The 24,774-nt window shown below is 44.3% G+C and overlaps 2 protein-coding genes across 9 annotated transcripts in view; one reads left to right on the top strand and one right to left on the bottom strand.

Moving 5' to 3' along the window:
* Positions 1-4,580: 4,580 nt before the first annotated feature.
* On the top strand, positions 4,581-8,783 carry KLF2 (KLF transcription factor 2). Its single transcript, XM_058163199.1, has 3 exons — positions 4,581-5,575; positions 6,076-6,919; positions 7,456-8,783. Exons 1-3 carry the CDS (start codon positions 5,075-5,077, stop codon positions 7,629-7,631), a joined length of 1,521 nt encoding a protein of 506 aa, XP_058019182.1. The 5' UTR covers positions 4,581-5,074; the 3' UTR covers positions 7,632-8,783.
* Positions 8,784-8,934: 151 nt separating this feature from the next.
* The window catches only part of EPS15L1 (epidermal growth factor receptor pathway substrate 15 like 1), a 61,328-nt gene continuing 45,488 nt past the window's right edge, over positions 8,935-24,774 (bottom strand). For 5 of the 8 annotated variants that reach the window (XM_058163194.1, XM_058163192.1, XM_058163197.1 and 2 more), the window contains one exon: positions 18,619-19,273. In XM_058163194.1, the coding sequence (XP_058019177.1) occupies positions 19,127-19,273 (147 nt within the window). In that variant the 3' untranslated portion in view covers positions 18,619-19,126. Of the gene's footprint in view, positions 11,084-18,618; positions 19,274-24,774 lie in introns of those variants that run through there. The other 3 variants (XM_058163195.1, XM_058163196.1, XR_009152727.1) reach the window with 3 other exon arrangements.

Below are 24,774 nucleotides of genomic sequence, written 5' to 3' on the forward strand. Positions count from 1 at the left end.
CCCCGCTCCAATCACTTCTTTCCTTTCTTCCAAGTCCCCCCACCCTCATCCCGCGTGTCAGATTTTGTCGGACCCCCCTCCCGCCCACCCGCACCCCTTTGGCGCGCCGGTGAATCGTTTCTGGATTTGTAGACTGGATCTTGCGGGGGCCAAGAATTAATAGTGGTCGTGGCGAGGCATCCCGCGTAGGGAGAGCTTCCGAGGAGCTCAGCCGCCGTCGCCGCAACTTCGAGGAGCTGGAAGCGAGGAGGGGACTTCCACTGCCCGTCCCCCCCACAATTCGCCTCCCTCCGCATCCTGATACGGCCGTGACATCGCCACCGAATCACAATCACCTCCCCGTTGTTTTGTTTATATACCGCCCCGCTAATTTTCGTTCTCTCCAACTGTTTTGGAGCCTGGGAAAAAAAACCAAAACAAAACTTTCCTTTTTCTTTCTTTCTTTTTTGTGTGCAAGCGTTTGCAAATCCAGTCGAAATCAGCCCCATAATTAACATTCCGTTGTTCTGGCCCATCGCTGAGAAATACCTCGGCGCACAAGAGGGGCAGTAAGGATATCTGGCTTATAGGAAAGGAGCGAAAGACAAGCCTTCCAGAGACCCATTGCCCGGGATTCCTCTCCCACTGAAGCATCGCTGTCCCCCACCCCATTTTAGCTTCATTTCAGCAGCCCGATCCAGCCGGTTTGGAGCCCCCTCGAGACCCATCTGAAACGCCGGAGGACTCTTCTTCCAGGGAAAAGGCAGGCGGGCGAGCGAAGGGTTAGATAAATATTATCTAACTGTTAGTTGTACATGTTCTCATTCCCCGTTGCAATAGTTTTGTTGGGGGGCGGCATGTTGCTCTCTACCCTGCCTCGCAGCCGGGATGATTTCGCGCGGGGGACCTTCCAGGATTTTAGCTGAGCTTCGTACATAGTTCTTAAATCACACTAGTGGCCGAGTTCAGACGTTACGTTGCGCTGTCATCCCCGCCTTGGTCCATCGAAGCCGATCCCGTTTACCCAATGCCCTAAAGCAGGGGGTCTCCAACCTTGGCAACTTGAAGCCTGGAGCTTTGCTGGCTGGGGAATTCTGGGAGTTGAATTCCTCCTCCAGACTTCAAATTGCCAAGGTTGAAGACCCTGCCTTAACGTCCATCAACAGACCATAATGGCCATCAAAACCACATAAACAGAAAGTCCACCAACAAACCATAATACCACTGCTTACCATTACCAAGCCATTAGGGCGAGGTGTGAAGTTTGCCAAACGCTCGGCGTGCCCGATCTCTAAGCAAAAGAGAACCCGGGGAGATTTCTCCTTCTTTATTCAGGATTTCTTTTGGACTGTTCGGGAAAAGATGAAACCAGCAAAACCGGCTGAGTTCAGACTTTCCCTCAGCCTGGAAAAAAACCAAAACAAAACTTTCCTTTCTTTCTTTCTTTCTTTTTGTGTGCAACACGGGGGTGCTTACAAGCAACCAAGAAGACCAATTCTGCTAGTGGCCAATACAGGCTCACTCCACTAATATAGAAAGAGATGGGTGTAGGGGAGGGTGGGGAGCGGGAAACACGTATCCAATGCTCTGTCCGAAATGGGAACGCGCAGGAGCCCCTCTGCGCGGTTGAACGAAGCCACCTGGACTGTGGGAGACGGAGAGCCAACAGAGCCTTGAAAATCGGTGGCAGCATTTTTCCCCCCCGCCTCGCCAAGAGGGGTTCGAGTAGATGCCCTTTCAGGTAACCTCGATGACCCCCGTGCGGCTATGGTTCAAATCGGAGAAGTCCCAGGGCTCGCTCTCCCCCCACCCCGATTATCCCTGGTTTGAAAATGTAACCACCTGCTCCAGGACAAAACTAAAGCCTCGCCGTCTCCCCGTTTCCAAAAGTCCTCAAGCTTGAACTGGGGGAGGGAGGGGAAGAGAGAAGATAACGGAATATCCCTATTTCAGCTCCCAGGAACAGATTTCGAATCTGGATTGAGATCTGCAGAGATTTGAGTTTTACAGATAGGGTTTCCCCGCTCCAATCACTTCTTTCCTTTCTTCCAAGTCCCCCCACCCTCATCCCGCGTGTCAGATTTTGTCGGAACCCCCCCCCCCGCCCACCCGCACCCCTTTGGCGCGCCGGTGAATCGTTTCTGGATTTGTAGGCTGGATCTTGCGGGGGCCAAGAATTAATAGTGGTCGTGGCGAGGCATCCCGCGTAGGGAGAGCTTCCGAGGAGCTCAGCCGCCGTCGCCGCAACTTCGAGGAGCTGGAAGCGAGGAGGGGACTTCCACTGCCCGTCCCCCCCACAATTCGCCTCCCTCCGCATCCTGATACGGCCGTGACATCGCCACCGAATCACAATCACCTCCCCGTTGTTTTGTTTATATACCGCCCCGCTAATTTTCGTTCTCTCCAACTGTTTTGGAGCCTGGGAAAAAAAACCAAAACAAAACTTTCCTTTTTCTTTTCTTTCTTTCTTTTTTGTGTGCAAGCGTTTGCAAATCCAGTCGAAATCCAGCCCCATAATTAACATTCCGTTGTTCTGGCCCATCGCTGAGAAATACCTCGGCGCACAAGAGGGGCAGTAAGGATATCTGGCTTATAGGAAAGGAGCGAAAGACAAGCCCCTTCCAGAGACCCATTGCCCGGGATTCCTCTCCCCACTGAAGCATCGCTGTCCCCCCCACCCCATTTTAGCTTCATTTCAGCAGCCCGATCCAGCCGGTTTGGAGCCCCCTCGAGACCCATCTGAAACGCCGGAGGACTCTTCTTCCAGGGAAAAGGCAGGCGGGCGAGCGAAGGGTTAGATAAATATTATCTAACTGTTAGTTGTACATGTTCTCATTCCCCGTTGCAATAGTTTTGTTGGGGGGCGGCATGTTGCTCTCTACCCTGCCTCGCAGCCGGGATGATTTCGCGCGGGGGACCTTCCAGGATTTTAGCTGAGCTTCGTACATAGTTCTTAAATCACACTAGTGGCCGAGTTCAGACGTTACGTTGCGCTGTCATCCCCGCCTTGGTCCATCGAAGCCGATCCCGTTTACCCAATGCCCTAAAGCAGGGGGTCTCCAACCTTGGCAACTTGAAGCCTGGGGCTTTGCTGGCTGGGGAATTCTGGGAGTTGAATTCCTCCTCCAGACTTCAAATTGCCAAGGTTGAAGACCCCTGCCTTAACGTCCATCAACAGACCATAATGGCCATCAAAAAACCACATAAACAGAAAGTCCATCAACAAACCATAATACCACTGGTTACCATTACCAAACCATTAGGGCGAGGTGTGAAGTTTGCCAAACGCTCGGCGTGCCCGATCTCTAAGCAAAAGAGAACCCGGGGAGATTTCTCCTTCTTTATTCAGGATTTCTTTTGGACTGTTCGGGAAAAGATGAAACCAGCAAAACCGGCTGAGTTCAGACTTTCCCTCAGCCTGGAAAAAAACCAAAACAAAACTTTCCTTTTCTTTCTTTCTTTTTTTGTGTGCAAGCGTTTGCAAATCCAGTCGAAATCCAGCCCCATAATTAACATTCCGTTGTTCTGGCCCATCGCTGAGAAATACCTCGGCGCACAAGAGGGGCAGTAAGGATATCTGGCTTATAGGAAAGGAGCGAAAGACAAGCCCCTTCCAGAGACCCATTGCCCGGGATTCCTCTCCCCACTGAAGCATCGCTGTCCCCCCCACCCCATTTTAGCTTCATTTCAGCAGCCCGATCCAGCCGGTTTGGAGCCCCCTCGAGACCCATCTGAAACGCCGGAGGGCTCTTCTTCCAGGGAAAAGGCAGGCGGGCGAGCGAAGGGTTAGATAAATATTATCTAACTGTTAGTTGTACATGTTCTCATTCCCCGTTGCAATAGGTTTGTTGGGGGGGGGGGCATGTTGCTCTCTACCCTGCCTCGCAGCCGGGATGATTTCGCGCGGGGGACCTTCCAGGATTTTAGCTGAGCTTCGTACATAGTTCTTAAATCACACCAGTGGCCGAGTTCAGACGTTACGTTGCGCTGTCATCCCGCCTTGGTCCATCGAAGCCGATCCCGTTTACCCAATGCCCTAAAGCAGGGGGTCTCCAACCTTGGCAACTTGAAGCCTGGAGCTTTGCTGGCTGGGGAATTCTGGGAGTTGAATTCCTCCTCCAGACTTCAAGTTGCCAAGGTTGAAGACCCCTGCCTTAACGTCCATCAACAGACCATAATGGCCATCAAAAAACCACATAAACAGAAAATCCATCAACAAACCATAATACCACTGGTTACCATTACCAAACCATTAGGGCGAGGTGTGAAGTTTGCCAAACGCTCGGCGTGCCCGATCTCTAAGCAAAAGAGAACCCGGGGAGATTTCTCCTTCTTTATTCAGGATTTCTTTTGGACTGTTCGGGAAAAGATGAAACCAGCAAAACCGGCTGAGTTCAGACTTTCCCTCAGCCTGGAAAAGTGATCCGATTCCGTTATTTCGCCCTGCTGCTTATGCACTTGGGCAGTCACGGGAAAAGCACACTTCACATGCTCAGAGGCACCAGCCTTTTCCAAACGGTCAACGGAAGGTGGGGGGGGGAAGCAAAGAGGTTAATGAGATGGAAGGGTGCCTGCCCCCCCACCCCACATTTGCGTGATTGTCCAAAGCGTTTGACGGCCATATGTAAGTATCAATCGAAAAGAATATTTGTAGTTCGGGGTTGACATTTGCAGCTCATTTCAACCGCCGTGCTACAAATATTCTCCTTTAATTGGTAAAAAAAGTCTGGCAAATCCAGATTAACTACAAGTCCGCAAATCCACAAACTTCTGCCTTTTTGCTCCGGATTAACCTCCTCAGGACTTGCTCAGGCTCCCTCTTAACCCGGGAGGCGACGGGCCAAAGACAATAATCGTATCGGGGACCCCCCTCAGTTACGTCTCTTGGGGTCCCAAGTCGTCACCTTTTGTCTCCCCCAACGTCAAAATGAAGCTTAAGGCCGTTGCCGGGGAGATAATGGGTATAAATGTCCCCGCCGCGCCGGGTTGAGGCATCCGATGTCTTTGAGGCGAGTGGGAGAGGAGTCGCTTCTCACAAGCTCGGATAAACTTTTGCGTTTCTTTTGCGTTTCGTTTGGGTATCTTGTCTAACGACATGGAAAACTCGCGCCGAAGACCATCTAAGGCCCCGGGCAACCTGGGCAGCGAACGTTTCCGTCGCATGAAGAACCCGAGACCCGTGCAGCTCGAGCCTTTGGCTCGGCCACCGGGAATCAGTCCGGCTAAGCCGGCCGTTAGCTCGCCGCGCCCCGAAGATCAGCGGCCGCGGCAACCAGAGCGCCTTCCTCCGCTCCGGACTCGCTCTGGCGGCTCTCCTTTTATAGGGGAGCTAAATTTAGGCCCGCTCGGCCAGGCAGGAGCGATAATTGTACGTCCCCCGAGCGGCCCCCCCCCGATCCGGAGACGCATTTCCTCCGTTAGCGCCATTGGCCTGCGCTCTTACTCGGCGCGTCTTAAAAGCTCTCCGCCGCCGGCCAGGCCTTCCACAGCGCTGGAGAGCACAGATCGGGGCAACCCCGAGGCAGACATGGCGTTGCCGGCCTCCAGCTTGCCTTCGTTCGCCTCTTTCCGCAAGGACAGCCGCCCGGCTTCCCAAGTGAGTGTCTCGGAGACGGTGGGGAGGGGAATGGCGCTCGCTCTCTCTGCACATGCTCAGAGGCACGCCCGCTTTGCCCCGCTGACGGGAAAGAAGGGCTCCAGTGTGGAAGTTTCGATCCCTGGTTGTTCCCGATCAAACCTGAGAAGTGGCCCCACTGAACTCGGAGGGGCTTCCCTTCGCCGGGTGCTCTGGCCAGGAGCGCCGGCCCTTTGCCCGGGGGATTCGTGGGAAGGCGCCCTCTGTTCTCCGTCACTTCTTTGTGAGGCTGCCTGGAAATACAGCCAAGGGTGTTGGGGGGGGGAGGTCCCCGACCCCTCCCCGGGCCAGGCCAGGCCAATTTCAGGTCAATCAAGGCGGGTCTGGGACGAAGCTGCTTCCGCACGCAGAGGGGTGTCTGTCTCCCCCAGCGAGGTGCAGCAAAGGGCGGGCGAGCGAGCAGGGTCCCGGCCGGCTGGGTCAGCGCCTATTAACGCGGCCGCTTCTGCTCTCCTCTTCAGCAATGGTCCTGCGGCTTGGAAGCTGCGATGCCGCTCAGCCACTGCCCTTTGCCGGACCTGAGATCGAGGATGGAAGGCGTCGCCCCGATCAGGGACGAAGAGCTGAGTACCGTGTTGGATCTGGTCCTCTCCATGGGCAGCAGCGACCACAGCCTCCTCTCGGACATGCCTCGGGGAGATTACGCCAGACCGGACGATTATTTCGGGATCAATTCGGCGGCTGGATACTACAGTCCGTTAGATACGCGCACGCCGACTCCCTACAGCCCCGTGTTAACTTCCGAATCGGAACCCTCCGACCTGGAAGGAGGGAATTACGCCCAGGGGAGTTTCTTCGTGGGCTTTGGTCCCTTCGTGGACAATGTTAAAGTGGAGCCCGAAGTGAACACTTACGAGCCTCTGCCAGGCCTGGGGTCCCAGCTTTGCACCAACATCAAGCAGGAGAATACTCCAGCCCCCTGTATGCTGTCTGGCTCTCCCCAGCTGCCTTGTGCAGAGACCCCCCCAATGAGCCCCGACGACCTGCTGATGGCCACCAAGCGTCATGGACAGTTGATGCCTCTCTCCCAGCAGGGCTACCACCCAGCCTTTCCACAGGCTCAGTACCCCCAGAGACCCTCCCCTTATGGACTCTTTGACGAGAGCCTCCCCTGTCAGGCCTCGGCCACCAGGACCCTTCTCACCCCACCTGCCTCACCCCTGGAAATGCTGGAAACCAAAACAAAGAGGGGACGCCGCTCTTCGTCCCGCAAACGGAGCGCCACACACACTTGCACTTATGCTGGCTGTGGAAAAACCTACACCAAGAGCTCCCACCTGAAGGCACATCTTCGAACTCACACAGGTAAGCATTGTTTTATTGCCTCATAAGAGGAAAGAAGGGAAGGCGGATTTGGACCTAAGGGAGTAAGGAGTAATTTGGCCACACATTATTCCATGAAGCTGGTAGGCTTAGCAGAAGCTGCAGCTCACTTTTCAAATGGAAAGTTTCAGAGGAGCCCCTGCTAAACACACTTGCCCCCTCTCATCTCTTCCTGAGATTTGCACACAATTCTGGAGAGGTGGACACAGAGGGAGGCATAGTTATGCTGGTACAGCTGAGGTCATAATGGGTATTTCACCTGCTCTATGGGAGGACAGGGCCGGAGAGAGCACATCACAATGGACAGGTGTGAGTTATATAGCTGTCAGAAAGCCACAGGGACTTTTGATTGTTTGACAGCCTTTCCTACTTAGGATAAAGAGCAAGGTGGATATATTTATAAGGCATATAAGTTTAATAAATTAAAAAGAGAGATCCCTTCAGAAGGACACTGAATCTGGTGCTTGCTCTTGGCCTGGCACATATCAATATATTTTTTTTCACTTCTCCCCAAATAGGTGAGAAACCCTACCACTGCAACTGGGAAGGATGCGGATGGAAGTTTGCTCGCTCAGATGAACTGACCCGTCATTATCGGAAACATACCGGGCATCGTCCGTTTGAGTGCCACCTGTGTGACCGGACCTTTTCCCGTTCTGACCACCTGGCATTGCACATGAAGAGACACATGTAGCTTTCTCACGCCTGTGATGTGACCTGAAGAACTCTGGGGATGGGGGGAAAATCTTGTAGCTGGTACTACTATGTCTGTCTACACAGAGAAAAGACTTGGACTGATCCCTGACCCGAGGAAGCCAGCCGTTCCAGTGCTTCCTGAAGAGGCCAAGAACCTGACTGACTCTTCTTCCGCCATGGGAGAATGGGACTTATTTATAGGATGGAGAAGAGACCAAACTGGGTGACTGCAGCCCTGAGATCCGAAGGCATCTATATAGCACTTGGAAGAAGTGTCTGCCATGAATAACATGTGGACGAGTACATATTCAGCCTCACAATCAAATTCCAATTAGTCAATCCAATAATTTTTACAATTTGCTATTTTATGGCTGTGAAACCCCAAAAAAAGGCAGATAAAAGTGTGAACGCTTTTAAACTGTGATGCTGGAGGTGACTCTTATGCATTCCATGCACACAAAAAATAACAAAAAAAAAAGTCCTTGACCAACCCTCACCAAAAATATTACGTGAAGCCAAAATCGAGGCTGTCATATTTTTTGGTCATCAGAGCTGACTCACTCGAAAAATCAATTGTTCTGAGAGTGATCAGCAGAAAAAGGAGAAGGGGGCTGCCCCAGCACCTGCTGGCTGGCTACTATAAAAGATGGCACTGAGATGGCCATGGCAGGCCTGAAGAATGCAGTGCGAAACAAAGTGATCCATAGATCACTTCCGGCCGAGGGTCAAAAAACAACTGAATGGCTGATGACAGAGAAAAGACAAAGGGCTGGCTATATGTAAATAACTGACCATGCCCCAAACATAAGCTGTATTTGAGGACTGTAAGAGGTTTACTGCAGCCTAAAAAATACTTATTTTCTGAGACAGGAGTTTCTCACTGAGAACATGCCAAATCTATGCTGTACACGCAAAGTGTGCACTCGAGGTGCCTTAAACTATTCTAGAACTACTGGGTTATAGGTCCTGTAAATAAACTTGTCTTTGGACCGGAATTGTATAAATATTGTAAATAGTTCTATACTGAAATTGGACTATAAACAGGAGATAAAATAGGGTTCCCCCCCCCCGCCTATTCTTTTGTTTTAAATAAATGTTTTCTGAAAACTTGTTTAAAAAAGACTTTTCTAAAATAAAGCATTTGCATTGATGTGTCTTTCGCCCTTATTTAAAGGCCATTTGCTGAGAGTCAAATGACAGGATGAACCAGACTAGCCTTAAAGCTGCTTTGTGGTTCTACCAGTGTCTCAGCTGCACCATAGGACAGAGCTCAGTAGCAAAACTCTAGAGTTCAAAAGCGATCAAGGCTATAATTTGAGTCTCATTTTTAGTTTACTTGATAGCTATTTTGGTAGCACCCTCAAATCTCTTCCAGATGTAGATACAACTGTGCCAGCAGTAAACCTGTGGGTGGTTTTGCTTGTTGGTTGTTGTTTTTTTAAACTTTGGAACGTAAACACTGCTTTTCAGTAATTATGGATTTTTAATGCACAATCTTTTCACTGTATTTGCTCTCAAATGCTGGGTGGCAGGATAAATTTGTGGGGAAGGCTTCTTCATAAGTAGGTTGTAAAGATACACCTTTAAAACAAGCCCCAATTCCTAGGGTGTTAATCAGTTTCTGAAATGGATGTTAGTTACCCAAAGTTGCATAGCAAGTGGATGGCCACCCAAATCAAACCATTATACAATGCTTCAAGTTCTAGTATTAGAAGAAAGTGGAATCTTTATGAACTGTTCTCATTATAATTCTCTAAGCCTTCAATTTGCCTTCCCTTTCTCCATATTTTTCCCTAAAACAAAACCATTCATTGCGACAGCAGATTTCTGGTCATATCTCTAGCTGTCTTTTTTGAGCTTCTTCATCACCATTATGCTTGTTGATATGGAATGTCCCAACATGCAAAAGATTACACAAATCATTATCTACCTCAACATAGGAAACAGTTAAAGAAGTAAAATCAGATTACTAGATCTGGGCTGCAAAAATCCAGATGACTACAAGGTGGCAGCAAAGAGATGTTCTATAGCTCTCTGCTACCATCTGGTGTTGTTCCAGCTTTTTGCTGTCTGGATTTGGCAGTCATAGGTAAAATAATTTCAGGATCCAAAAGAATGGGGTTCAACCAACTTGTTAGTTCTTTGCTGCCCTGGTGAGTTGGCTATGTTGTCCTATCAAAGCCAGGTTGTAATGCTGGGCTGGGAATGTTAGGAGTTACAGGACAAGGACACCCGGTTGGGAAAGATCTGGTCCACTGTATATGAAAGTCTTAACTACTATGCCTGAAGATTTTCCTGATATCCCACTCAGTGGTTCTACAGCCAAACTAAGGATTATACTGAGTAGAATTACCCGTATGTTTTCGGAGTATAAGGCGCATCTTTTTTCCCCCTAAAAGGGGAAAAAAATTTGGGTGAGTCTTATACACCGAATGTAGCCTCACTCACTCAACTGGACCGCACCCTTTGGCCTCTGCCTCCCAGCAGTTTGCCTCCTTGCAGCAAGCAGCAAGAAGAAACAGCCCATTTCAACTTCAACACAGCCTAATTAGCACAAGTTGATTGTTGCTGGATCAGCCTCCCGACTCTTAGCTGTTTCAGGCTGCAGGGATTGCCATTGCCTATTGCTGTGCGGGCCTCTGCTGCTTTCTGCAACAAGGTAAATTGCTGGAAAACAGTGGCAGATTTCTTTTTCGTGTTTTCCTCACCAAAAAACGTAGGTGCGCCTTATAGTTCGGAGTGTTTTATACTCCGAAAAATACGGTAAATCCTATCAACAGATTTAGTCGCTGTCTCCTATTACATCCCATGGCCAATCAGAACAGAGTAGGGTCATAATAACAATTTCTGGCTGCTATTTACTACCCAAACATTGACATTCAGCAACCTGATCTTCTCTGATCCCAGGGATAAAGCAACCCGACTGGTTGAATATCTATTGAATTTCTCTTTTATGCTATTTGAATCCGTGGTCAAGTAGACTATAATTTCCCAATCCAGGGTTTCAAATCTGAGAGGGGGAAAAATAGCTCTTCACCCATTTTATCTACATTGCACATAATTTTATAAATTTCTTCTTCTCACACCCCCCCCTTTTTTTAAAAAAACCCCACACTAAAATGCACCAAATTACATCACATTTTCTCATAAGGAAACTGCAATATCCCTGAACATTTTGTCTACCACTTTTTGCTATTTCTGCAATCTCCTCGAGAGGATGTTTCTACACAATATTCCAAGTATGTTTGTACTACAATGCCGAATTGGCAATTCTAGTTCCATAATTACACCAATGCAAAATTTGTCTTTTTTTTTTTTCTTCCTCACAGCTGCTGCATTTGGGTTGACATTTCCACTGAACGTTCCATCATAACCGCAAAAATCTTTCTTGGTTTAGTCATTCCTAGGTCAGATCTCCTCAATTAACGTCCCCAATACTTAAATGGTTAACTGGTAAAGATAGAAAAGGAAAACAAGTTTAAAATTTGCATGGAGGGATGGGCTGTTGTACACAACATTACTAAAATTAGCACTTCAATTACACACTTGCAGAAAATGACTGGGAAGTTATTTAAAGTAGTTGCAGAAATAACCCCTCTGCTCTCAACAATGAAATCCTGCCCTTTCTTTAAAGTGGCAAAACAAAAGTAGATTTCCCTCTTGAAAACACTGCCTAGAGAAGAGATTTTGCTGGTTTTTGATGGTGGGTGGGAGGCCCTGTGTTTTCACTGCAGAAAGAAAGCATTGCACAATCCCTTCCAGAAAGTATGAAAGATATGCTAAAATGATCATTCCGATTACTGCAATTGTTTCAGCTCCTCCTCCTCTTTCACCAACTACAGGGCACAAAGACATCAAACGCAGCTTGGGGTTTACGTAGTGGTGTAATAAAGAGAGAGTGTTACAAGAGCAATATTTGTGCCTTGAAAAAAATTACACTTCTTCTTTCAAGAGGCTTGTTTGACCACAAGTCCCTTTCTCACAAATTGGAAAGCTCACTCCAAACTTTGCACCCCTAGAGATCAACCTGTATCCCAGTTTGATTAGATCAAATATGTTTGAGGAGGTGATTCACACAAGCTAGTCAACTCCTTATCTGTGTTTGAACTTTGCTGTAAATCACGAAACATTAATTAAAAGCATATTTACTTTAAAATGTTTCAAGCCTCATGGAGAGAATTCATATTCTCTGGAGTTGAAAGTTGACTCGTAATATTTCTTCTGACTCCCCATTTCAATAATTTAAAATAAGAGTTTTTCAATTTCAACAATCTTAAGATTGTGGACTCCCAGGATCCCCCAGTCCACAACTTCTTAAAATTGCAGAGTTTGAAAGACACTGGTTTAAAACATTTTAAAGAGTTTGTTAGACAAAATGGGCCAACTTTGGGGCACATTTAATTTTGGGGAATAAGATGATGATGCAAAGTGGTAACCCTCCTCATCAATGTCAACAGTGCCAAAGTTTTAAGATTACTTTTTTAGGATTGGCTGGCTGGGGAATTCTGGGACTTGAAGTCCACAGATCTTAAAGTTATCAAAGTTGGACATCCCTGTGCTATAGTGTAAGTACAGTATAGTATAAGTATTTCTGTACTCTCTGAACACTGCAAGGCCTATTATCTTGCTATGAGTGGAAGAGTACTCATTGTGTTTCACATTTTGGAAATAAGTATTTAAAAGGCAAAACTGGAATGTTGGGCCAATCAGAGATTATCCATCTCTTATATTCAAAGCTAATTGGTAATTTCCTATTGATCTTGGAAAATTTCATTCAGAGAAGAAGCTTTTCTCATTATCTGTTTCCTTAATCCTTTGGAGATCTCCTCTCCAACATATTTAAGCTACATTCTGAGGTTGCCCAACTGAACAACGATGCCTGCTTGCGACCTAATCAGGATTGTTTCTAGGGGTAGAGATTGATGTCTGTTTTATATGGAGAAGGGTCATCTAAATCTTCTGGCTGAATTCTACAGAGAGCTATACCTAGCACAATTATCCAAAACACATTAACCAAAACAAAAGCTGGTCTGACCAAAAAATAAAAAATGAAAGCCATCCCAGAGTTTCAAATGCTCCAAAATAATTAACTTTCTTCATTTATTATATTAAACAATAACACTTATTTTATAGTTAAACTTCAGCAATCCTATCTTCTCTTCCACTCCACCATGTTCTTATATGATAATTTCAAAAATAAACATAGGTGCCGCAATGTACGTATTTGGATATACATTAATCAGCATCTGTAAACTTGCCCTTTCCTACCAGATTCAGGGGATGGATCCCAAGAGCAGAGTTTAGACTCCAAACTCACCTGGACAGTATTCCTTCCATTAATAAATTCTTCTCCCACCAAATCATGTGATGAAATGTTTGAAATTCTCTACCGATTCACAGTAACAACCTTTGTGATGCTTTGGAACCGGAGAATGAAGTGTGGCTGCTGTTGTTGTTTTAACCTCTAGTAGTAGCCAAAATTGTGGAAACCTTTTGGGAAAAGTGTATTTTTGAGGTTTGATGTCTAATAACACTTTTTTTTTTGGCATTTCAAGATAATCATATTCCACTGCTATAATGGCCTGGGAATAGCCCAGACCTTAACCCAATTGAAAATCTATGGAGTCGACTAACAAAACTTGTTAGTCAGAAGCGACCCAGCAATAAAACCCAGTTAACAGAAACAATCAATCTTGATTCCACATTATAACAGCTGCAGAACTAAAATACTTGGTTTACTCCATGGGAAGACATTGTAAGGCCGTAATTCATGCTAAAGATTACCCAACTATTAACTAATGTGATAATTTTTGTATATCTCATTTTTTCTATGGTGATAATTTTTGTATATCACTTTTTTTCCACATTTCACTTTTCTTCTTTATACTGTAACTGCTATTCTAATAGCAAATCCTTCATAAAAGTTATTGCAATACATTCTTGATTAAATTATCTTTCCACTGATACATAATTTTATGATACTACTCCCCAAAAAAAGTGGTGTTATTAGCTAGTTTTAGAAAATACACTTTTCCCAAAAGGTTTCCACAATTTTGGCCACTACTGTATGTACCCTTTGCATTCTGGGACAGCAGGAAGGGATGAGAAGAAGAATCGCAAAAGGCGACAAAAGGAAATAATCTTTTTCTCTTCCCTGCTGCCATTAGTGGCAAAAAAGCCCTTCCTTCCCTCCTGAAGAGAAGCTAAAAGGAAGGCAGGCATCTCTATCATTTAGGGCTGTGATGGTGAACCTATGGCACACGTGCCAGAAGTGGCATGCAGAACCCTCTCTGGGGGCACGCGCACCATCACCAGCTGCTCTTCTGGTTTCCAGCGTGCGCATGCAAGCCGGCCAGCTGGTCTTCAGGTTTCCAGCACTCTAATGTGCACACATGCACGCACACATACCCATTCTGGTTTGGGCATTCGGTGCCAAGAAAGTTTGCCATCACTGATTTAGGGCTTGCTTAAAAAGAATCCATGGTGATGTAAAAAAAAAATCAGTTGTTTCAAAGATAAATTGCATCTCCTCTATGGGAAGAAATAAACTTTGACAGAGAGAGGTAGGAAACCGGTAGAAAAGAATTAAAACATTAAAAAGATTTAATTTCAAATTAAAGAATGAGAACTGTTACAGACCCAATGGGATCAACAAGTTATTCTGGCATAGATAATATGTGTCTCTGTAAAGAGGACGGAGGGAGTAGCGCAGCAAGAACAGAAACTGGGGAAGCTGATAGCACCGAATGAAAGGCAGGAATGGGGAGGGTGTGCATTTGTTCCCAAGCCAGAAATTCTTATGTGTACAATTAAAAAAACAAATCTGCTGGCTAACAGAAAGTAAAGGAGGAGTAACCAGGAACACTTAAGAGAAAGCCAAAGAATGAAACTTACTTGCGAGGTACAAACAGCACCCCAACAAAGCAGGGGGTAGCTGAACCAGATTACAACAGCAGTACACTATGTTCACAAAGAATCACGAGGAATTTACTATAAAAAGTGAGTGTGAATATTGGGCAGCTGGAAGGCTGTATTTGCCTGCTCATCTCACCAAAGTCCACAAGAAAGCCTCTATTATAGTGACATAGCACTGTTACCAAGAGGGCAGGCTTGTTTTTGAGGAACTTTGGGAGTTTATCTTGCAAGGGTTTAATATACTGACTTGCAAAATACTTTTTAGTTCTGAAGAAAAGAAAAACTTCATTCCAAAAGGATGGCTATTTTGCCATCAGATTTCAGCAGCCCGATCTGGAGGAACTTTGGGTGGATACAAAAAAGGGCAGTTTTTTACAATGCAGCTTAGTTTGCTCGTACTGCTATAAAAAAATGCAAGGCCCAAGTGATGTGTGTGTGCGTGTGTGCATTTGTCTGTCTTGCAATCCAATCAAAGAACTAGCCAAGCTGTAGTGCTTCAGCACAGGGGTCTCCAACCGTGGCAACTTTGAAACTTGTGGACTTCAACTCCCAATGCCGGGAGTATAGGATCGATTGTTGGATAAGTGATTGTATTGTACACTGGTCAAATTGTGGGAATGATTATGGAGAATAAAAAATTTTGCTCTGAAAAAAAAAAGTTGTCAAGGTTGGAGACCCCTGCTTTAGCAGCTCCTCTGCCCTAAAAACTATTTAGTTTTGTAACTAAAAACTATTTAGAACTTTGTAATCTCAAATGATGTGTATATGTAAAACAGCATGTGGGATGTAGCCTAGGGTGCTAGTGAGAAGTGCTTTTTTGCGACTGTAATGGTTATTATATTAACTGTTCCTCCAGATTTAGGAGGCCAATGGCCACCAGGAACTCCTGAGAGAAGTTATAAATCCTTACTTCTTGAATTCCTTTAATTACTTCTCCAGTCTCTGAGTGTGAGTCCCTTCCCCTCACTCAAGCCTCCAAAGGCAGCAGTTTGCTAACAAAAAATGACATGAAAAACCACCGCATCTACAAATCAAGGAAAGGTGAAGAATATTATTGCAGCAGAGGCCAAAAGGAGATTTATGTTCATCCAAGAAGTTTCTTGGATGAGTAGTGAAACGTCTCAGTTTAATAAACTTTGGTCCAGTTGTGCCATAATTTAATCTTTTTAGATGTTGATCAAATATGCATTTCTAGACTTGGCAGCTCAGTACATTAATCAGGATATTAGTTGCCCACGCAAAATTAGACAGAGATCTTACTCTTGAATTATTTTTGAGAACAGATTGGGCCAACTTGCCATGGGATAATTTCACCATTCAATTTAATTATTTAAAATAATTTAAATATTTTGAGTTTTGTCATTCACACTTTTGTCCCTCCTTTTGCATCCTTTCTTTAATGATTCTATTCCACCATTTCTTCGATATCAGTATAACTGCTGTCCCACGGTGTGTTGGCCATGGTGAGTTGGCCGTGGCAAGTTGACTGCGTTGAGTTGGCCATGGCCAGTTGGCCACAGCGAGTTATCCTAGACCCTTTTGAGAAGCATCTGTCTGGATTTGTGTAACATGTAACATGTCATTTTTACTGGGACCTTGAAATTATAATTACAATTATTATTTTTTTATTTCCAGATCTATACACTAAATAAATATACATGATGCACACACAAACTATACATTATTTATGTACAATATATTATTATATTCCATTAACAGGCAGGTGATAATAAGACCTATGGGAAATCTGCCAGTCTGTTTGTGTGTGTATATATAAATACGTCCAATACCCAATGCCAAGTATCATGGAGTAATGATAGACGAGCTAAGAGACAATAAATGTATACAAAGCAAACTATATACAACGTAATATATGTTTTTACAAGCACAGACCTTATTTGCTTCTTAGTAAAAGAAAAGGGACTCCAAGCCACTGTGGTTAGATTCCTGGCACCCCTTCAATACTTAGAATGGTTTGCCTGAGCACCAGAGGATCTGCATTTGGGTCCAGAGATATGCTGAGGTTCCATAAATATCGTTGAACATGACCAAGATTTGTTTTTAAGAGCTTTCCTGAACAAATCTCCGTAGTAAGATTTGTGGCAAACATGACTTACAGTGTTACCTTTAAAATTCTATGTACATTTTGATTATTTAAATGAATTGCCAACACTATTAATCAATTAAACAAAGAGGCTTAAATTTTGCTATAACTGTGCCCCAAACTGATTTGTTCCAAGGCTGTCTCTCAGGACTGCCAATCAGTTTGCAAAAGCAGGGTATCAAACCTTTCTGGGACCTTTATTTTTGAGCTCCAATCCATTTATTTTGGTCCTGGATCTTTTCACAGATTAAAGGAACAGGTAGCAGAATAACAAGGAGAGGCTTAATCCTGCCACTAATGTCAAGGGTGGGAAAACCAGGAGATGAAGAATGGTAGTAAAAAGAGAATATTCCCAAAAAGGAAATTGCAGCATGAATCCAAGCAGGATACCAAGCTATGCTAGAAAATAATTTTATTCAGGCATAAAGAATTGAAAAATGGAGAGCTGGAAGAGACTTTGTGTCTGCAATGCTATTGAGAGATGGCTTCAGGAGGGTTTTTTTTTCGGGGGGGGGGGGGGAAGGACAGAGAGGCATCTTGGAAAAAGAGGCATAATTCTCTATGTATCCAAGAAAGAGGAATGTGCAGTGAGATAAAAGGAGTCAAGGAAATGAAGGCACATGAGTGGTCCTCTCTACACTTCAAATATCATAACAGAAGAGAGAAAATGTGCTTGGATGCCACAGTTCCATTGAGGTTCAGGGAGAAAATGTTTTCAGAATGTCCCATAGGAACGGCAACCACAGGGTCATCTCAGTACAGGCTGAAGGAGTGTGCTGTACCTGTCAGGTTTGAGAAGATGCCATCCTAACCAAAACTACAAAGACAATTCTCTCACAAGTAGACAACCAGGAAACATCACCTTCCCACCCCATAACCCAGAAGGTATGGCACAAGAAATCAAGAATGGAAGACCAAGCAAGCAGAGTGTAGTTTACAGTGGAAAACCCCAGTGTTGGGAAAGTGGTCTAACCCCCAGATAAATAATGGAATTCTTTTTGTAAAGTCAGGAATATTTTCTGAATGAGGCTATGAGGAAGTGAATAAGACGATCAACTGAGAACTAATTACTTTATAAAAACAAGGGGAGGGGGTTATATACAGTAGCCGTAAATCAAACTTTCAGCATAATCCCAATATTTCAATTCCCTTGCCCCTTTGTATGGAATCTCAAAGCCCAAATACATATGTAACACTGAAAATTACCTGAAATCAACTCACAGAATAAAGCCCCATCTGGCTCTTCCCTAAATCATAGGGGACCAATAGCTAAAACAGAAAGGGTGAAGTTAAAATAAAGTGTCCTATTTGCAAACAGAATAGTCATTTGTGTACGATCAGTTGAACACCAATGGTTGCACTGGCATGTCTTCCTATTATCTGAACCCATGAACATCCCCCACCCTCCACATCTCTCCCATCAACATTTCAGAAAGACAGGAAAACACACACAAGGGTAGCCACAGTTCCGAAGATACCAAATTATTATTATTTTTTCATCTGTTTTCCAGGTAGCGTACACATAACGGCCCTGCCCTTTAGCCGCAACAGTTTCCCCTGGTTTCAATATGATTTGGTGTTGGTTAAAAGATGCTCTCGTTTGTACAACAAAGCGTTTATGGTTAGAAGCGAAACTTTCTTGTTCAACAGAGCGCAGTTTTGGTTGTAGAGAGATCCGGGCTCAAAAGGTAACGGACTCTACGCAACAGGTTTAATCAAAGGCATAAGGAGTCGCTTAATTTTGGCCTTCTCTCTTTACTAGCATCTCAGGAGAGAACTCAGCTGGAATCTTTTTTCTCTCTCTGACAAGTTGGCTTTCTATAAATGGGGTAGGCTTTTTCACGGAGAATCATCCTACTGTCTCAGCTTGCAATCTATGGTTTGATGAACGTCTGCCCTCTAATTTGTAAATATCTAGGGAGAGAGAGTTATTTTCTTAAGACAAAGCACAAAATGCACAAGAAAGGAACTCTGATGACGAGTTGTATTTCAGGCCACTGACCAACAGAAGAAAATTAAGAGAGACTTAACTACAGAATAAAAACAATCAATCTCTTTATGAAGATCACACTTCTCTCCTTGAACCCAGAGGTGAGTGGCAGCTTCGGTGACTGCGCTGCCACTCCGCAAAAAAATGAAGTTTCGAGAGGCAGCTCCGTTAATGCTACTGTTTCTCTGCAGCACAGCAAAATCTGGCAGTCAGTGGGATGGGGCTGCTGCAAGTTCTCTTACAAGCCACATTTTCAGCCTAGAAAGTCTAACTTAATTTAAAAAACAAAACAAAACAAAACGAAAAGACTGCCGTGAAGCCAAGCCCATCAAATGCAGTTTGCTCCTCAACAGTCAGCCCCACAGGTAGCTGGAAGTCATGAAATAAAAACGGGAAGAAAAAACAAAACGGAAAATGGCCCAAGGACATCAGGGATCTAGAACAGGTACCAGGAAATAGGTCTGCTTGATGGCCACCCTTGCTTTTAAGAAGTCGGCATGTCGGCCTTACTGAGTGCAATGGCCAACTCCAGGTCTTCCTGCTCTTGTCTTCGCAATCGCGCCAGCCTTTCCTGCTCTGCCTTCTCACTCTCCCGTTTGGCCCACGCCAACTGCTGCTCCTCATTGCCAAGCTAAAAAAAGTAACAAAAACGAGACTCGGTTAACAAGATAAGAGAGAAGAAAAAGCCCAGGGTGGTAGCAGCAACAGCAGCAGCAACAGCAGCAGCAGCATTCGGGGACAGATTCACCTCCCACAACCCTCCATACCTGACTTGTATCAGTAGGAACTAGGGATGGGAAGAGACCAAGAGTGGTCAGGAAACCTTTCTCTTGGCTAGTTCTACTCAAAATTCTCCACCCATCATTTCTTCAAGGCATCAATTAACAACCCCCCCCCACGTTCCCAGGACCTGCTTTCAGTTTAATCTTGCCTCTATCACTGTTTCTTCTGATCACCAAAACAAATGTTTGATATGGATGATCTAAGTAATTGAATACTCTCTTTCTGACCCGTTTTTGTATCATTGGTCCAATTCATCCTCTAACCAATCAAACCAAAATGCCCTCTAGCCTGGGCTTTTAAAATCTTTTGGACTGATCCCTCTTGCCTACCAATTTTTCATTTTCCTTATGGCCCCAAACTCTTCTACATATCTTGCTGGATACTAGAATTCCGTATCACCTCTGAATCTTACTGTTTTTTTAATGTTGAAATTATGATAAAATCCTGCACTATGATTATATAAAATAACTATTTTGCATTAAGTAACTTTGAATTATGGTAGATGTAACAAACAATTAAAAAAAATTGCAAAACCCAACGTTTGTATCTTATAACAGAGAACCCCAACAAACGGCCATGTCTCAAGGATCAGGGCAAAGATTGCTCTTAGCATTTGGGGCAGGATGGCTCTTGGCTTGGATGGCAATGCTGTGCATATGTTCGGTGTCTTAGCTATAAGAGCCACTTCGGTGTAGTGGTTAAGGTGCTGACCTAAAAACAGAAGACTGTGAGTTCTAGTCCCACTTTAGCCATGAAAGTCAGCTGAGTGTCTTCTAGTCTCACCTTTGGCATGACTAGCAAGCTGACTAGGTGACTTGGGGCCAGTCACTCTCTCTCAGCCCTTCTCACAGGGTTGTTGTTACGGGGAAAATAGAAGGAAGGAAGGAGTTACTTATAAAGTAATAAAAGGTGGGATAAAAATCTAATAAATACATAATAAATGTGGCTTGTGTTACAGTTATAGATTATAGGCGATTCCTATTGCAAAATGTTAGTGGATTCTCAGCAATCATAACCAGAGAGGCTAAGAGTTGCACTTGGAGACCCTTCAAGTTTTCATCTCTGCTGTATGGCAAGGGTCCCAAAGGGTCTCTTTCAGGTTCAAAGTCATATCTGATACGGGTTACAACTATGAATATTGTCGCTGTCTTCATTTTCCATTACAGGCTGGTGTTAATGAAAGAAGAAAGGGAAAACGCACGCAACGTAATTCTAAAAAGGACATCTGAAAGAAAAGCTGAGATTTAAAAAGGCTCCTTTAGGCTTGGGGTTAAGTCTGCTCTCTGATACTCTATTTGCCATGTAGAAGCCCTCAAAATCAAGTCCTGACACTTTTCATAAAAAAAAAAAAAAAGAATTGGGGAGCATGGGATGAGAAATATTTTGCAGCCTGAGACCAAAATTCTGCCGGAAAAGCAGAACAGGGGATGGATGGATGGATGAACAATCTGGTATAAAAGCAGCAGCATCTGTGAGGCAACCAGCGTAGTGCAGGGATTAAATTTTTGATGCGACAAGGCCTGATGAGTTTATATCCACCACTGCCCCCAGAAACACAGTCGGACCAATAATTTTCCCTCAGCTCAACCTATGTCAGTGGGTTGCTGTTGTGGGGGAAAAACTGGAAGAGGGAATGCTATATATGCCACCTTTGTCTTCTGGAGGAAAGGCAGACTACTCTATAAATCTAACAAATGTACAAATAAACAAACATTGCAATCCTTTGCTAACACACACTGAGGTCACCACTGATTAGAAGGCGAGGGGTCCTTGGTGCTCTCTGAGAACAGCAAGGCCCAGAGGGCACCAAGAACACCTCACTTGAGCTACAAATATTTTCCTTTATTGGTATTTCCAAGGTCTCAGCTCAAATATGACAGAACTAAAATCATGTCTATTGCCGCCATCCCATGCATAAAGACAACAGCTGAAGCTCTAAGGCAGGGGTCTCCAACCTTGGCCACTTTAAGACTTGTGGACCTCAACTCCCAGAATTCCTCAGCCAGCAAAGCTGGCTGAGGAATTCTGGGAGTTGAAGTCCACAAGTCTTAAAGTGGCCAAGGTTGGAGACCCCTGCTCTAAAGAGAAACTTCTCGAAACCTGTCAATTTCCCATCTTCTCCAGAGCAACCAGTTTAGTGAAGAAAGAGGATCCAATGCCTCTTTATTTCTTGAATTAGATATCAGGCACTGATTAGGTATCAGCTGCTGAACAGTAAGAGGACAGCGTAAAGTTTTTTAAAATGAATAAAACTACACTCTCCCAAGTATTGAGATGAAGCTATTTTTAATTGTCCAGTTGGAGAAAGCATGGAAATAGGAAGTAAGTAGGATCCAATCTGGGACGGTTATCGGGACCAGATGTTTTGTCTTCTGAGCTTTCGGACTCATGCTGGAGCCCATCTTCAGGGAGCCCATCTTCAACTAGAGAGAAGTTCCCTGCAAATGGGCTCCAGCACGAGTCCGAAAGCTCAGAAGAGAAAACCTCTAGTCCTGGTGACCTACCCATATTGGATCCTGCAATACTGTCCAAACAAGCCAAAGGCATTTGTTGAAGATGTTTGGTGAAGACACCAGAATTAGATATTTGTATTCTTATTTGTTGGTTTTCAAAGCAAGATGAGGTAATTTTATATAATGATGGTAATGTAATGGAAATCTAGTGAAACAGGATCACTTCTAGATATAGCTTCCAAAGGACAGGATAGAGAAAGCAGTAATGGTAATTGTGGGACATTGTACAGTACATCAAGAGAACATAATGTCAAACTGCAGAAGGAAGAGACTCCCTCAGAATCACAGCAACTAACCATACTTGGCATCTACATTCATTTAGTAGTACTAGAGAAGATCCTGAAGGAGAAACTTAAATCAGGAAGGAATCTAAAGGTGAAATCATTCCAACAATTTAATATGAGGATAACTGAAATCAATGATTCTCAGACTGAATTACTGCAGCAACCTGACATGACTTTCTAAATTCATGTCTTGTCAAAATGAAGAAAAATTCTACAACTCTAAAAGATTAAACACAAAGTCATGAAACTTGAATCGATGGGTTGCTAATTTGCATTTAATCCTAAAATCTAGTGCTGGATATAGTCTTGAAACAAATAAAAAGAAGCAAATATAAGTTTTGAGCCATGAGTGCGGCGGTGGTTAGAATGCAGTACTGTAGTCTAACTCTGCATTCCCTCTGCCAGGAGTTCGATCCTCACCTGGCTTAAGGTTGACTCAGCATTTCATTCTTCCAAGGTTAGTAAAATGAGGACCCAGATTGTTGGGGGCAATATGTGAGTGAGAGATAGATAGATAGATAGACAGACAGATGGATGTAGAGAGATACAGATATATAGATATTTATTTTAAAAGAATGGTTTGGTAAGAATGTTTTGAAAAGGAAATTCAACAGGCCAAGTCTATCCAAAATAGAAGGAACTCTGAATATTATCTAGTCCATGGATGTCCAAACTTTGCAAGATTTAAGACTTCAACTCTTCATGGCTGGCTGAGGAATTCTCGGAGCTGAAGTCCACAGGTCTTAAAGTTACCAAGGTTGGACACCTCTGATCTAGTCCAACTTCTGCCCAGGAATCCGTTTCTACTTGCTATCAGTCTTGAATAAGGCCACCAGAATGGGATGAGGCAGCTGGATTAAAATTTGAGTTGTATAGAAAAATAATCAGAATACTCATTTACTTGGAATGAGTTTAAAATCTCTAGGATCAAATGAACTGCATCTGAACAAACTGAGGGTCTGCCCAAATCTTTATTTGAGAAATCCTGTTGGTTAATTGTTCTGAGTAATTTATTAGGTGAAGGCTAGATGGCACGACTGTTAAATGCATATACTGCTGGCTCAATAAGAATTCACAAAGGGTGTTTCTCCTCCTTAAATTAAAGAGGAGAATCTGGCAAGGTGTCACAAGGTACAATTCTAGTTCCCCCCCTCCCCAACAATTAAATCATTTGGATGAAGTGTAGGGTATCCTTATTCAAATTTGCAGGTGGATGAACTACATGCTGTATAGAAAGAGAAATAAAATTCAAAACTATCTTGGTGGGTTAGAAAAACTGAAACAGAATGCAATTCATCAGACAGAAATGTAAAATCATGTATGGTACTTAGGTAACAAAATTCTTATGCAAAGGCACAGAATGGGGAGTACTACTCTGGCAAAATTATTTGTGGGAAAAGGTATTGGAATAACTACTATTCTACTTCATTCTATATAGACCAGACCTCCTCCTTAAATATTTTGAATTCTGAGCATCATATTTGGAAATAAAAATATTCAGATCACTGGATCAAATTCAGAGCAAGGGAGCAAGGACAATGTGTGGGGACTGGAAATTAAGTCCTATTACAGATTTAGAAGCTGAATGCGTTTTAGCCCTGGGAAGCAAATACTAAGAGAAGTTATAACAATATAACTGTATCTGAAAGAAAGCCATAACTTGTTTTCTAATATCACATAGAGCAGAACCTGGAATAATACCAAAGATCTCTGACAAAATGTGATCCACTGGAGAAGGAAATGGCAGCCCACTCCAGTATCTTTGCCATGAAAACCCCATGGACAGTACCAAAAGGAAAAAAAATACGACACCAGAAGATGAGTCCTTCAGGTCGGAAGGTGTCCAATATGCTACTGGGGAATAGCAGAAGGCTAGTACTAGTAGCACCAGAAAGAGTGAAGCGACTGGGCCAAAGTTGAAAGGATGCTCAGCTGTGGATGCATCTGGTGGTGAAAAGAAAGTCCGATGTCGTAAAGATCTACAGAGAGCAAGGTGGCTGGATGGAGTCACTGAAGCAATAGGCGTGAGCTCAAACGGACTCCAGAGGATGGTAGAGGACAGGAAGGCCTGGAGGAACGTTGTCCATGGGGTCAAGATGGGTCGGACGTGACTTCACAACTAACAACAAGAAGGAATTTCTAGGCTGTGAGGTCTGCTCCTCTTAGTGGTCCTGCTGGATACTGTGCACCCACCAAGGCAGTACTGAATTGAACACAGACCAAAATTGTCCACCCTAGTGGGTGGTCAGCTGACAAGTGGTTGGTTGGGCTTTTTTGTTGCAACACATGGATCTACAGTCAAATCTGTTAAAACTGAGACATGACCTAGATGCTGCTTTTGATCCTGCATGATGGCATTTGTCAATCCAAAAAACAAACCCTGCACCTGTGGGAATAACGCTAGGAAGATGATAGGAAGGAGTTTCTAGCTAAATGTTTAGAATAAAACATCACAAAACTAAACTTCCTAACAGTATACTGAATTTAACAGTGGAACCAGTTACTCAGAAGAGATTTCCTTCCTTGGAAGTATTTCAACAGAGGCTGGACAG

The sequence above is a fragment of the Ahaetulla prasina genome, chromosome 1 (assembly GCF_028640845.1).
Source record: "Ahaetulla prasina isolate Xishuangbanna chromosome 1, ASM2864084v1, whole genome shotgun sequence".
Classification (NCBI taxonomy): domain Eukaryota; kingdom Metazoa; phylum Chordata; class Lepidosauria; order Squamata; family Colubridae; genus Ahaetulla; species Ahaetulla prasina.